The sequence below is a fragment of the Hypomesus transpacificus genome, chromosome 15, assembly GCF_021917145.1.
Source record: "Hypomesus transpacificus isolate Combined female chromosome 15, fHypTra1, whole genome shotgun sequence".
Taxonomy (NCBI): domain Eukaryota; kingdom Metazoa; phylum Chordata; class Actinopteri; order Osmeriformes; family Osmeridae; genus Hypomesus; species Hypomesus transpacificus.
This window is the reverse complement of record NC_061074.1, coordinates 5,161,129-5,176,093: the sequence shown is the minus strand read 5'-3', so window position 1 is coordinate 5,176,093 and position 14,965 is coordinate 5,161,129. Positions and strand designations below refer to the sequence as shown.

The 14,965-nt window shown below is 49.7% G+C and overlaps 1 protein-coding gene across 2 annotated transcripts; it reads left to right on the top strand.

The window, feature by feature from the left end:
- Window positions 1-198: 198 nt before the first annotated feature.
- ankrd13b (ankyrin repeat domain 13B) lies at window positions 199-14,304 on the top strand. 2 transcript variants are annotated; one of them, XM_047036437.1, is made up of 15 exons: window positions 199-625; window positions 7,860-7,995; window positions 8,275-8,399; window positions 8,729-8,774; window positions 8,946-9,089; window positions 9,331-9,574; window positions 10,665-10,731; window positions 11,000-11,081; window positions 11,198-11,262; window positions 11,651-11,787; window positions 12,352-12,509; window positions 12,655-12,840; window positions 12,976-13,139; window positions 13,301-13,377; window positions 13,728-14,304. In XM_047036437.1, exons 1-15 carry the CDS (start codon window positions 518-520, stop codon window positions 13,918-13,920), a joined length of 1,932 nt encoding a protein of 643 aa, XP_046892393.1. In that variant the 5' UTR covers window positions 199-517; the 3' UTR covers window positions 13,921-14,304. The 2 variants fall into 2 exon arrangements, with proteins under 2 accessions (XP_046892393.1, XP_046892392.1); XM_047036436.1 differs by having other exon boundaries at window positions 9,328-9,574.
- Window positions 14,305-14,965: the final 661 nt, after the last annotated feature.

The window sequence follows — 14,965 nt, the reverse complement described above, 5'->3', positions numbered from 1 at the left end:
TACGATGTTTTAATTGACGCACAATTTGAAATAAATAGAAAGCATCGTCCAATGGACGATGGTCAAATCCATGGCTTATAATATCATAAGGAGCCACAGCGCGCTCAGTACCATCCTCTACATCTGATTGGCTAAGGTTTGCTTACATTTCATTGCGGATTGTCATCACTAACTCATCGCAACAGTGCAAGTGCACCTCTCTCACTCATCGTTGCAGAAATGGGAGTAGAGTACATTTGAGACAGTCTATTCAATGGAGAAGAGAGCCAGAGGCATGATAGGTAGGCTAGATATGAAACGTGCCATTCCGAGTTCGGTTGTAGAGTTGCCAATATGCCTGTAATGTTTTTTTTTATACATAGCCTATATATTATTGGATGTAAGAGACATGTTAATCCAATTTTCATAGTGCGCCTAGGAAACGTCTTGTCACGATAACGCGACATGAACAAATAGTCAATTTGAAAGTGAGACAAACAACAATAACTGAGTGACGGCGGCGAACTATGAACCGAGGATGATTTCTTCAAAGAAAACTCCGGAAAAGAATCGTTATGTTATCCACTATTTAGTGTGGCACAACAAGCATCGGCAGCTTGAGAAAGAGCTCTCAGCAGACGAGCAGGTGAGGATTAGCCTACACGGCAACATACACACGTCTTTAGGGTGGGTCGTGCCGTGTACCAGTGTTCTAGGTTGAGGTTATGGTACCAGCAATGAGTCACAGTTCGACTTAAAAGGTGGAAGGGAGAGATATTGATGAAGGTATGGGATTGATGATGAAATAGAGACTGTAAAACACCGATGTTTCTCCACGGTCTACAGAGGCATCCTTTTCAAAGTATTAGCTGCTGTTTCTTTGAGTTAGAGTCGGAAAATGTTTCTCCCACTGGCTTTGCCATAATTCCATGATGTCATATTCGCAACAGAGCATCCCCAAAACTTACAACGCAGATTTTTGGGAGAGGACTTCTCAGGATGCAGTGATGTCTAAATGAGTCAGTTAGAGGCAGCATTCATCAAGGGATGGCATTTTTACAATGAGTGTATGAGGTGTGCCTTGTGATTGCGTGCAGTAAAGGCTATACACTCCAGCCCACCTCATTCCTGAATAAAGAGACAATGCATAAAGCATGTGGGCGATAAATACACTGGGCATGTAGAAGGCTGTGGAATGAGTAGATATTTTTTTTAAAAATGGTGTGTACATTTATCATAAAAAATAAATAAGAACATGCATCTTTATTTTGTAGGAATGTTCTGTTGAATCATGGGATTTTGGCTTGCTTGTGATGGTGTAACATGGGTAAATCATTTTGCTATGTTGCTTCATATTACATAAGAGAACCTTGCAGTTTAGCAGCCACAAATAGCTCCATGCAGCTGTTGAAGACTTCTCCCAGTGATATTCAAAAGCACAGTTTTTCAGGTGCATTTGCATGCTTACAAAAGTAAGGTTGCCATGATTAGGTCTCTATAATCTGTCTGTGTTCAGCTCTGTGTGTAGAAAGACTACAATGTTATAGGCTAGGAATGGGTAGAAAAGGGGTGTTACGTTTTGTAAAGGTGAGTTGGCAATGACATTAGATTTAAATATTTCTTCTTCTAAGTCCCATGTCATATAAACATTCTATCGTGTGTGTGTGTGTGTGTTTACACCGTTTGTTTGTTTCGTATTTCCCTTTTACCTGTTGGGTTTTTGAGTTGATCGTTCAATAGACTGAATTCAATTTGCATACTTCCACTGTATATCCAACAGATATCATTCCATATTTGCATAAAGTCATTCTCCCAGAAAATAAATAAGTTGCACACATCCTCCACCCACATACCCTTGGTTCTCCATTATATACAGTCTGGTCTGTCCCTACTTGAAGTGCTAATAATGAATCGATTACTTAATCATTCACAATTTGACTGGTTAGACTGATCAAGTAACAATTATTATAAACCATGTTATAACAATATGTACATTGTTTTTATTTCTGAATGAATCACATATTGAAATATAGTTAACAATTACATTGATTGTTGATTTAAATGGCAAGTTCTTCATATTTGACATCCCTAATCTTAATCATGCTTTGAATATGCCCCAAATAAATCAACAGTTGGCTATTGGCAGACCCAATAAGTCCTTCTCCGCCCGACCCTTCCCTTCACCAGTTCCTCCATACCACACCCTGGCCAGACCCAGCTCTACCCTGCCCTACCTCGCCCTGTTCTGCCCAGCCCCATCTTGCATTGTGATATACAGAATGTGTCCAACTGTATACAGTCTGTATAATGCTGAAGTTGATTCAGTCCTGGCCTCCCTCCTTCCAGCCCTCCCTCCAGCCCTCCACCCCTCCCTCCAGCCCTCCACCCAGCCCCAGACAGGGCAGCTCTGCCTGATTAGAGCTATAGAAAGCTCCTCCACTCCACTGGATGTGATTTACTGACTGCTGACAGATAAATTCTGCCCTCACTTGGTTTCATCAGGAGGCTTCCAGAGGTGTGTTTACACTTTGGTTCGGGGAGACGCAGGTGGACTGCCGTGATACCTGATTGGCTGGGCCGCATACATTGGTTGCATTGTTCTTGCAGCCGTGTCTAACACTAATAACACAGGTGTGCCAATAAGATGTAGCAGTGTGCTGGTAGATACTGCTCTCCTATATACAGTACATCACTTATTGACTATCACAATACAATGAAGGGCTGTATTTACATATAGTAAATAGGTATTGTTCCAGAAGATAAAATGTTTATTAGAACTGATAAGTAGCTGTAACAGAGTTTTATAGACTGGATGGACTTTATAGACTGAAAGTGTGCTCTGGTGTGTCTGTTTGTGTGTGTGAGTGTGTGTGTGTGAGTGTGAGGCCATGATCAATGATATTGGACCAACCTGAGAGAGTGTTTGCCATGAGTGTGAGCACAGGAGAAATGGGGTACAGAGCTATTCAATGTTCTAAGGAAAGATAAATGCTACACCAGCACACACACAGAGTGTAATTGTGTATCGGCTATCAATGGAACAACAGTGAGAGAGAGAGAAAGCGAGGGAGGGGGGTATAGAAAGAAAAGGAAAGAGAATGAGACAAAGAAGGGAATAAAAACCAAGTGCAGGGCAACCTATCCATATATCTTGACAACTGCAAGGACACAGAAATACAGTCCTGACTTGATTGAAACAGGAACAGACCCTTTTAAAGACTGATAGCCTGTCTCTAGATAGACCTCTCTTCCTCTCTTCGTTCTTCTCTTTGAATTGCTGTCAGCTCTGCGTTAATGTTAACTCAGCAGCTCCAACAGTATGACATCATGCTGGCCAAGAGACAAGAGTCACTAATCACATTCTAAGTCTTCTCTTGTGTTTCTGCCCCCTGTGTCTGTGTGCTGTACCATCTGTCTGTCCCTGCCTGCAATCTCGTTCCTCAGATCTCAATCTATCCTCGCTTCCACTCCCGTCTCTTCCACTCCTGCCTCGTCTATCCAGTCGGAGTTTTCCCTCGTCCCCTCCCTCTCTTCTTCCCTCCCTCAGTTCTCTCTCCGCCTCCATTCCATGAAACCAAAGACTAATTACAGCAGGGGAGTGTCACCAGGGAAAGGGATAGGGTTGGGTTAGATTCGTTTAACTTGTAGAAAGCTTTTACAGGGAGGGAGAAAGAGAAAGATAGGAGGAAAAAATACTGTTGAAACAGAGTCTGGGACTCTTGAGTCGTAGAAAGAGATACCTTAGGGAGAGCGACCGAAAAAGAGAGACAGACAGACACAGAGAAGTATAAACTGGGCACAGATCCCCTCCCGCCCCTGCCCCAACAACAGAGGAAGACTGTCCTCCTCCTCCTCCTAGCAAGGAAATGAAATGAGCACAGATGGAGGAGAAGTGCTGTCTGATTTCATTACTGTCTAGTTGCACCGCCACATGAAAGGTTCCATAAACCATTATGCTTCCCGGTACATTACGCAAACAGCAAAACAGTAACAACCTTTTCAAAGCTCCTGTTAGTTAACCACAGTCAAACCTTAATATTGTTAGCCGTTACTGAAATCAATCCATATTTTGCTATTCCGACTATGCAACACAATCAGGCAGGTTTCATCCACAGTTGTATTTCCTCTCACTGCTAGTTCATGCAAAGTTTTACATTTACACCGCCATAATGTTTTGATGCTTTTCAACAGGCCAGCTTTGTTTCACATCATTTGTTTATGGAATTGTATGCAGTGTCTGCTAATGTGTGCCACTGTCACTCTGTAACTTAAACAACAGTGAAAGCAACATGACATCCTCATCATCTCCAGTGCGGGCTGGAACTCGAACTGTCTCAGTCAGAGAACACTGGGGACTAGAGTCAGTTTTTCACTTTCTAGGACATCTATCTGTCTGACTGACTGTCTGTCTTTATGTCTGTCTGTCTGACTGTCTATATGTCTGTCTGTCTGACTTTCTATACGTCTGTCTATATATCTGTCTGTCTGACTGTCTGACTGTCTATATGTCTGTCTATATGTCTGTCTGTCTGTCTGACTGTCTGTCTATATATCTGTCTGACTGTCTGACTGTCTATATGTCTTTTCTTCTGTCCACTCTCCTCATCTCCAGCCTCTCTACTTTCCTTTATTTTACAGTCCCACTTCTCCTCTGTTCCATTCCCACCATTGATCACTAGCGAGGAAGGGAGGTGTTCATTATCGGCTGATGTAGGTCAGCGATTGGGGCATCAGATCTGCAAGCGGGTGGACTATTTTGTATTGACCTTATTTAGTAAACTGCCATGTTGAAGCCGTGTGGACAACCACGCTGTCCCCTCAAATGCTGTGTTCACTCACACAATAAACCATCCTCATCATTCATGGAGGTCTTTTGGAAGATTGGCCAGTCAGTGAGGCTGGGGGGAGTGTGTGGGGGGGGACAAAGAAGACAGAGAATGCTCATGTGCAGGGGTGCAAACCTTTCGGATGTGTCTATGAAAGATTGATGCTGGCCTAAGTAGCTGCCAAGTAGTGTTAGCGTAGCCGCACATGCAAAGTCACACACACGCACACTCGCATGTACAGCGGTACACGTATGCCGTGCAAACATGCACACGCTACACACAGGCACAGAGCTTCTCTCCCGCTCTCTCTCGCTCTCTCTCACACACACACACACACACACACACAGCCCCAGCAGAGAGAGTGCAGCAGCAGATGCCACAGACAGAGATGTCTATCAATAATGCAGCTTCTACTGAGCAGGCCTCTGAGACAGGAAGAGACGGGGAGGGAGGGAGGTTAGAACAGCAAGGACGGATGGGGAGGACTGGGAAGAGCAAAGGAGTCGAGAGCCGAGTGGAGCGGAGGGAGGGAGCAGAGTGAGGCAGGTGAGAATGGGATGGAGAGCAGAGGAGAGGCAGGGATGGAGGGAGCAGAGTGAGGCAGGTGAGAGTGGGATGGAGAGGAGAGGAGAGGCAGGGATGGAGGGAGCAGAGTGAGGCAGGTGAGAGTGGGATGGAGAGGAGAGGCCGGAATGGAGGGAGCTGTGAAAAACAGGGAGGAAGGGACTTGAGCTAAGAGAGGGAAGGATAAAGGGACCAGAAAGATACATGGAGTGGTGATGGGGTGATGGAAAAAGAGAGGGGTGAGAGTAGCGATCTTTTATGGCATGATGCATCTCCAGTCCCACAGATACAGGGCCTAGGGGACGTCCCTAAGTAGAACTCTTTGCGTGTGTCTGTGTGGTTCCATTTTGGATGTTCCAGTGTTGGAGCTCTATAATGGAGAATGTGTGTGTATTGCTACGTGTCTGTGTGTGTTTGTCTGACGCACAATGTTTCCATGTGAGTGACTAAGTGTGCCACTGTGTCTTGGGGTTAGTAGTGTGAGCCAGTGTGAACAGAAGATTCGGGGAGGTGTTTGGGAGATCATCTGGACGTGCAGAATAGCTGTTGAGTAACTGCAAGTGTGTGTAACACAGGGTCTTTTCTGACACCATTCTCTTTCTCTCACTTTCTCCTAGTTCAGTGGACTCTATTGGCATGAAAGAGCACATATTTACTTTGTCCCTCTCTCTCTGTGTGTTTGTGAGTAACCGTCCAGAGTGGCTCCCCTGCCAAAGCTCCTCAGTGTCTTCTGCACCGAGACACCACCACTCCTCCGCTGGCCTCCCTCTGACTGCACAGCCTCAGTGACCCAGCCCCCACCCCACCCTCCCTCTGACTGCACAGCCTCCCTCACCTAGCCCCCACCCCACCCTCCCTCTGACTGCACAGCCTCCCTCACCTAGCCCCCACCCCACCCTCCCTCTGACTGCACAGCCTCCCTCACCTAGCCCCCACCCCACCCTCCCTCTGACTGCACAGCCTCCCTCACCTAGCCCCCACCCCACCCTCCCTCTGACTGCACAGCCTCCCTAACCCAGCCCCCACCCTCCCTCTGACTGCACAGCCTCCCTCACCCAGCCCCCACCCTCCCTCTGACTGCACAGCCTCCCTCACCCAGCCCCCACCCTCCCTCCCCTCTCCCACACTCCTACACACAGCTGGCAGAAGTGCACTCCCTCGACCCCTCTCCCTTGGTCCCTCTCTCTTTTATCCTCTGATCTCTCTCTTTCTCTCTCTCTCTTTCTATCTCTCTCTCCCTGTGTCCCTCAGCTGGGGTTCTCCTTGGTGGTTTCCTCTTGTTGTTCTCTCCTCCCTCACTCCCCACGGAGGTGTTGCTAAGCAGGGGACAGAGGCGTCGCTATAGCAATGAAGAGGCTGAGGAAAAACCGCTAGGGAGCGAGAGAGGACACAACACCTCAACACAACTCTCTATGCATGGACTGTACTTTGTACGAATCTGAACAAAACCTAACTCAGGACATTATAAAACCAACAACTTCACTAAGCAGCCTAACAGGGTATCGATTATTGGGCTCTGATGATGATGAGGATGATGATGGTGATGATGATGGAGAGGATGACTGCCATAATGATAATGGCGAGAAAGACGACAGGAATGAATGAGGATGACACCGATAATGACAATAATGTCTATGATGATGACTATGATGGCTGTATATTGTATCAGAAGGTTACCTAGCACACTGTGGATGGATTGCCCATGTCACCATGTCTACCTACAAATGCTCCTCAACATTTTCCTTTTACCGGTCCCTCCACTTACCCCCTCCCCTGCCCCCAATTCCCCTCTCACCCTGTCTCTAGAAAGCCTGCGGAGTGCAAAACAAAACAATCCTAACCATGGTACTCTTCCTAACTCTTTCACTAGCCAGATGTACACTGTATGTCCGTCATACATGTCCCTCAGGTCTGCCTTATGACCCGAGGGTACCCCGTTCTACATCACAAGGACTCCAGCCATTCAGAAAGCCTGTTAGTCAGCCAGCCAGTCAGAAAGCCTGTTAGTCAGCTAGCCAGTCAGAAAGCCTGTTAGTCAGCCAGCCAGTCAGACAGCCTGTTAGTCAGCCAGCCAGTCAGTGTCTCTGGGAAAGAGATAGAATTGGTTCGGCTAACTCGGCTAACTCCGTAATACGTAAGAAAAATCATCTGACATATCTCAGATTAACCTGTGAGGCAGACGTGCAGTTGCCATGCAGGTTACAGTAGAACACACAAACACTCAGCACGCTGTCGGCCGGTTGTTATTCATATGAGGGTGCGATGGCTCAATTATCACCTGTCTCTCTCCCACCTGTCACTCTCTTCACACCTCCCAGACTTTCCTTCTGCCTCAGCCTCGACACTGCCTCTCTGCCTCAGCCTCGACGCTGCCTCTCTGCCCTCCATCGAAGCTGACAATGACAGAAGAGCAGATGTGCTTTGGGCATCAGATGTTAAATGGTCGTGATTCTCTGTCCCCCCATCTGCCCCCCTCCCATCCCTCCCCAGGTGGATCTGGAGGCCCTGGACCCCCGGGGCAGGACCCCCCTGCACCTGGCCGTGACCCTGGGTCACCTGGAGTGCGCCCGTCTGCTTCTCCTGCACGGGGCTGACGTCAGCAAGCAGAACCGCAACGGCTGGACCGGTGAGAGCCCTGCTGGAGGGAGTGTGTGTGTGTGGATGTGTGTGTGTGTGGATGTGTGTGTGTGTGTGGATGTGTGTGTGTGTGGATGTGTGTGTGTGTGGATGTGTGTTTGTCTTTGGGAGGGGTTGTTATTATACTCTTGGTGGGGGGGGGGGCGGGAGGGCGGGGGGGTTGATGTGCTTTTTTCACTCCCACCGTCTTTTTTTTGCTTTCACTCACTCATACTCACTGTCGCTGTCTCGTTATATAACTCCCTATTTTTCTGTCTCTATCTCTCAGTGCTCCAGGAAGCTGTCAGCACACGTGATCCAGAGCTGGTGCGTCTGGTTCTGCATTACCGTGACTACCAGCGGACTGGCAAGAGGCTGGCAGGGATCCCTGTCCTGCTGGAGAGACTGCGGCAGGTCAGTGAAGGCTTTGCTGAAAAGCTTAACCACACCATTTACATGTGTGTGCATCCTTAGCCTTATAAAGTCTCTTCATCAGTGTTCTTTTATGAACCCCTCTCCTCCTTCTGTGTTTCTGTGGTACTGAGATGGACACCATCGTTTGTACCGTCACTAATCTACCCACTCAATCCTCCTTTGCTTTTCTTCCGGCCTCTGGGGGTGCCTTCCCCCACTCTACTCTCCTGTCCTCTCTCTCTCTCTCTCTCTCTCTCTCTCTCTCTCTCTCTCTCTCTCTCTCTCTCTCTCTCTCTCTCTCTCTCTCTCTCTGTCTCTCTCTCTCTCAGGCCCAGGACTTCTATGTTGAGATGAAGTGGGAGTTTACTAGCTGGGGTAAGTCATCTGTTATGTTATTATCTTCCTATTAACAGTGTTTGAAAGCCCTGCTCTCTTCCTGTCAAACTGCATGGCAGAGGCTTACTAACTTCGTGAATTATATGTGGGTGAAGTGGCGGTCATTTGTTATATTACTGTAATGTGTGTGTGTGTGTGTTCGGAACACAGTGCCCTTGGTGTCGCGTATCTGCCCCAGCGATACCTACCGCGTGTGGAAGAGTGGCCAGTGCTTGCGTATAGACACCACCTTGATGGGCTTCGAACAGATGACCTGGCAGAGAGGAAACCGCAGCTTCATTTTCCGGGGCCAAGGTCAGAGGTCAAAGGGAGGTTGGGGGGAGGGGGATTCAGCGTCCCTCTCTGTTCTCCTGTTTTCACAGGACTTCTTTCCTTCCTACCCGTCCTCCTTTCTTCCTCCTCTCCTTCCGTCCCTCTCATTGTTCAGCCTCCCTATAACTTCCTGTTCTGTGACTGTGTGCCGCGACGTCGCTGTGATGTCACTTCCTCTTGCCAGCTTGACTGGCTCCTCTCCATTTGTTCCTCTCTCCAGCAGATTCCAGTGCGGAGGTCATGGAGGTGGACCATGACAGACAGCTGGTGTTTTGTGAGACCCTGTGTGTGTCCTCGCTCACAGCGCCCTCACCTGGCGGCGGGGGAGGTGGCGGTGGCAGCGGCGGCTGCAGTACCAGCCTTGGCCTGCTGGGGGCACTGCAGCCCAGCGAGGAGCAGGTAGCAGGGCGGCTGTCTGCTGCCGTGGTCACCACCCAGCTGGACACCAAGAACATTGCCTTTGAAAGGTGAGAGACTGGGGGAGGGGAGCGAAGGAAAAGGGAGAGTGGGGGGGGGGGTACCAGAGTTTGAAAAGAGGAGTCATTGGTAGATGCAAGGTGCAAGTGGGAAAAGGGAAGGAGAGAAAGAGGAGGGAGGAGAGTGTGCCGTGTTGAAGGCGTGTCAAATTGAAAGGAGGTCATGGCAAGTGTGGCCAGCGATAAAGAGGAAAGAGTCAGCGAGGGAGGAGGGAGGGAGGGAGGGAGGGAGGGAGGGAGGGAGGGAGGGAGGGAGGGAGGGAGGGAGGGAGGGAGGGTGACAGAGCAGTGTCGATGAGGACAGCAGCTGGGCACACCTGGAGCAGCTCAGGTGTCTGGATCAGAGGGCTGAATAGAGAGAGACGGGGGGCAGACAGGAAGAGGGAGAGAAAGGTGTCCATGGGAAGAAGTAAGGGGGGAGAGAGGAGGAGAAGTAGAAATAGACATTAACGAGGGAGGGAGGGAGGGAGGGAGGGAGGGAGGGAGGGAGGGAGGGAGGGAGGGAGGGAGAGAGAGGGGAGGGAGGGAGGGAGGGAGGGAGGGAGGGAGGGAGGGAGGGAGGGAGGGAGGGAGGGAGGGAGGGAGGGAGGGAGGGAGGGAGGGAGAGAGAGAGAGAGAGAGGGAGGGAGGGAGGGAGGGAGAGAGGGAGAGAGAGAGAGAGATAGGGAGATGTTGAGAGGGGTTGTAGAGGGGGTTGTACAATCATCTCTTCCTGCTTATTTAGTGTCACCTCTGTAGCTTTGGCACAGTCAGCTAGCTTGTAGACATGCCAGTAATCCAGTTATGAATACAGAAGTGATACTCTAGTGAATCGAGTCTGCCCTCATCTCCAGCTTAGAGAGCTGGAGCTGGCCTGTGTCCCAGTAACCAGTGACAGACAAGGCTGTGATAGACACGGATCTGATAGGAACAGCTCCCGGGGTTAGGACCTTTTCTTCTTGCCTCCACCTGGACGCAACAATTCTGCCTGTCCCTGAGCTCAATGGGATATTAATATGCTGTGTGTGTGTGTGTGTGTGCCTGTTGATTTGGTGTGTATATCTGATGTGTGTGGCGGGGGGTGGGGGGTGTGTGTGTTCAGGAATAAGACAGGCATCCTGGGCTGGCGGAGCGAGAAGACGGAGATGGTGAACGGATATGAAGCCAAGGTAGCTCACGAGGGACAGGCTGCTGCACATCATTGTCATTTCCGTAGCGTCGCTCTGGCGTGATGGATGAACTTCTGTTCTCCACTAGCCATGACCTTGTTCTCAGTTTATACTCAGCGACATGCCACTTATTGTGACTGATACTCTTTCTGTTTGTCTTTCTGCCTGTCTGTCTGTCTGTCTATCTGTCTGTCTGTCTGTCTGTCTGTCTGTCTGTCTGTCTGTCTGTCTGTCTGTCTGTCTGTCCTGCTCTGTCCCTGTCCTCCAGGTGTACGGAGCGTCTAACGTGGAGCTGGTCACCAGGACCAGGACTGACCACCTCTCGGACCAGAATAAGGCCAAGCCTAAAGGTGGGTCAACCTTCTTGCCTTCAGCTGACCTGTTCATCTTTGGGTCCTGCATATTTTAGAAGCGTGTACCAATATGTAGTGTCAGTGGTGTTGACTCTCTCTCTCTCTCCCTACAGGTGGTAAGACTCCTCTGCAGTCCTTCTTAGGCATAGCGGAGCAACATATGGGCCCTAATAACGGGGTGAGGAGGCCCAACAACCCCACTGATTCTTTTATTATTATTCTCCTCCTCCTCTTCATCATCACCATCCTTACTCTTCATCTCTGTCCCCCACGCAGCTGAGATGAAGGCATAAATTGGAAGTCTTTACTGCCGGCTGATATTTACAGGCTGGCCGCGGCAGGCTCCCTGGCTTGGGAGCTGGTCTTTTAAGATGCTGATCACCATTTTAATTGGCTTCCGCCGGCGAACCGTCTCTTTCCTTCCTCCCTCCCTTCGTCATTGACTCTCTGTCTCCCTCTCTCCCACTGGCTCACTCACTGGCTCTCTCAGTCTGTCTCATTGTATCTCTCTCTCTACCACATCTTTTTTTCGTCTCATCAACCTCTCTCTCTTCTAACCCTCAAAGGCCCTGGTGACTCAGATGCCGTGTCCTGCTGTGACCAACCCCACGGCCTTGACGGCCGAGGAGTATTTCAATCCCAGTCTGACCCTGGGCACCAGAGATATCGGCCACCCCTGCCAACTCACTACCAAGACCCAGAGGTGACATTCACACACACACACACACAGAAAGACACACAGAAAGACACAGCTGGGGCTATTTGATACAGATAAATATATACTTCATTTGATACAGATAAATATATATATTTTATCTACGTATCTTGATCACTGCTCTACAGATAAATTGCTGGACATCAGTGCAACTTTATCTCATACTCATCACCAGTCATTATTTATGAGTGCAAATAGCAAACATTGATTGGCTGGAGAGAAAACCCGGTCTAAGTGCTTGAGGGACAGTTGTTAAGCTAATATATTCTGGACAGGAGCTATAAAAACGGTGTTTACACCCAGGACTTCTTGTCTCATTATTTTTTGGTGATGGAACAAGAATGCTTTTAGGGTGAAACATAAATGTGTGTGTGCGCTGTGTGTGTGTGTGCGCTGTGTGTGTGTGTGTGTGCGCTGTGTGTGTGTGTGCTGTGTGTGTGTGTGGCGCTGTGTGTGTGTGTGCGCTGTGTTTGTGTGTGCGCTGTGTGTGTGTGTGTGTGTGTGTGTGTGGCGCTGTGTGTGTGTGCGCTGTGTGTGTGTGTCTCTTTTCAGGTTCAAGGCCAAGCTGTGGCTGTGTGAGTCCCATCCGCTCTCATTGGCTGAGCAGGTGGCACCAATCATTGACCTCATGGCCATATCCAACGCTCTATTCGCCAAGCTCCGTGACTTCATCACCCTGCGTTTGCCCCCAGGCTTCCCTGTCAAGATAGGTGAGACGGGAGATAGAAAGATATATTTATAGAAGGACAGACAGAGAGACTTCAAATGGCTTTGAACGGTCACATTCGTCAACACCCACTTCCGTGCCACGTTTCCAGGAGTCACTTTCCCTTTCTGTTCCATCCCTCCATCCAGAGATCCCCATCTACCACATCCTAAACGCCCGGATCACCTTCGGCAACCTGAACGGCTGTGAGGAGGGGGCGGTGACGGGGCGGGGGGAAGCCGATTCAGAGGGGGAGGGGCAGAAGGACCCCCCCCGGATAGACACACCCTCCCCAGGCAGCGACGCCTCCAGTGTCTCCAGCTCCAGTTCCACCAGTGAGAACACCCCCACCACACGCACACTCCACACACACCCCACACACACCGCACACACACCCCACGCTCCCTACAGCGTCCGTATCCCTGACACGGAGCCCACTTCCCCCTGATGTGTTCATGTGTGCCCCCCAGCGTCATGCCGAGGGGGGGAGATTCCCCCCTGCGTGTTCGATCCCCCCCAGGGCTACAGTGTTCTTGGGGGCAAACAGAGGGAGGGCATCCGGGAGGAGGAGGAGGATCTGCTGCAGTTTGCCATCCAGCAGAGTCTCCTTGAAGTGGGGACAGAGTATGACCAGGTAGGATGGGCTCATGGAACACACTCTGCTTCATTCAAAACTGAAGTTAGTTATAGAAATGAATCGCTGTCTAGCTAGGTGCAAGTCTAGAGAGAATGTTCCTGTGTCTGTTTTCATCAACTTCCTGTTGTGACTCTCCACTTCCTGTCTGTCCTGTCTAGGTGACCATCTGGGAGGCCCTGGCCAATAGCAAGCCAGGAGCACAACCCCTTTCCTGTGACCCCAGTCGTCTGGAACGGTTAGTGTTCGTCCTTTCCCTCCATTTCCTCCTTCCACCTCTTTATTTGTTCTCTCATTGTCCCTCTTTCCCCCCATACCCACTCCTCTCCTTTCCTCTCCTGCTCTCTCCATCTAACCATCCACTTCTTTGCCAGTGTTGGTTTTAGGCAGAAATCTCCAGTGTATCAGAGACAAGAGAGCTTCCTGCTTTCACAGCACACAATGTGACTGTTGACTCTGGCTGAGCTAGTCCATCTATCTCTGTTGTTTTAGTCCCCGCTCTCTCTCTTTCTCCTACTGTAAAATGTGTGCGTGTGTAACTGGGTGACTATATTTCTCTCCTACACATAACATGTCAACCCCATGCAGGACCCCCCAGCACAAGCCCCGCCCACACAGCCGCTGCTCCACCCCCACCAAGAAGACTCCCTCCAGCTATGACGAGCAGCTTCGCATTGCCATGGAGATATCGGCACGCGAGCAGGAAGAGGCGGATCGGCGCAGGAGGCAGGAAGAGGAGGAGCTACAGCGTATCATCCAGCTGTCACTCATGGAGAAATGAGAGGCTATTGGTCCATGTGGGGTCGAGGGGAGGGGAAGGCAGGGAGAGGATGAATGAGCCAGAGGACCCTAACCCTCCCCAGATTATGACAACATCTCTCCCTTGACTACAATCATGTCCAGCTGCCTAAATTGTCGTTCTGTATGTCTGTCTGTCCATCTGTTTGACTGACGATCAGCCTGTCTGTCTGTGTGTCCATCTGTCTGTCTGTCCATCTGTCTGTCTGTCTGTCGACCGTACATCGCTGGTCTGACAGACCCCTCTGTGGTGCTGGCCTGCTAGGCTCCCCACCACAAGACTAAAGAAATATCTCATCATAATGGAATGAATGTCTCACCAACTGCCCACTCCAGTTGTGCTAGCTAGGTTCCGTGTGCACATGTATGTAGGTGGGGGGGGGGGGGAGGGGGGAGCATACTGGAGGAGGGGAGCATGATGGATGTCTGTGTTGCGTCTTCAGCCGTCTCAGAGTGACCGACTCCAGTCCTGCAAGGGTAGGCAGACTAGTCCAGCCCAGCCATAACCCTCCTGGATCAACCAATCAGCCGAGGCAGGTGTGTGTTCGTGCTGGGCTGGGGTCGAAATCTGCTCGCACACGAGTTCACTGTCCAGGACCGGAGATAATGACCTCTCTTCACAGAGGGTTAATAGAGGAGGGCGGATTTGGAGGAATTGTAACCAAGGAAACGTCTTGTTCTGAACAGATTGCTACGTTTGTTTTAGCACAAAAATGAAGATGTACTGCACTGAGTGTGGGTGGGCTGTAATTGACTGTTAAAGGGTTCTAGTTAATGCTTGTTTCTTAACAAGTCTGAGTAGGCCTGCTGACAAGTTTAGGTCTCAGAGTGTTTTCACTCCAGCATTCGATTTAACCTGCATCAACAGAACTGAATGGGGACAAATGGAAATCAGGTGTGTTTCCTGAATGCTTTGCAGGGCTTCCTGTTGTGGTACTTAGAGAGAGGTTAGAGAGCTGCAGATATACAGGGAACTCACCCACTTTATCAACACTAGAACATTGCTGAGCACATATGTGAATAGGAAA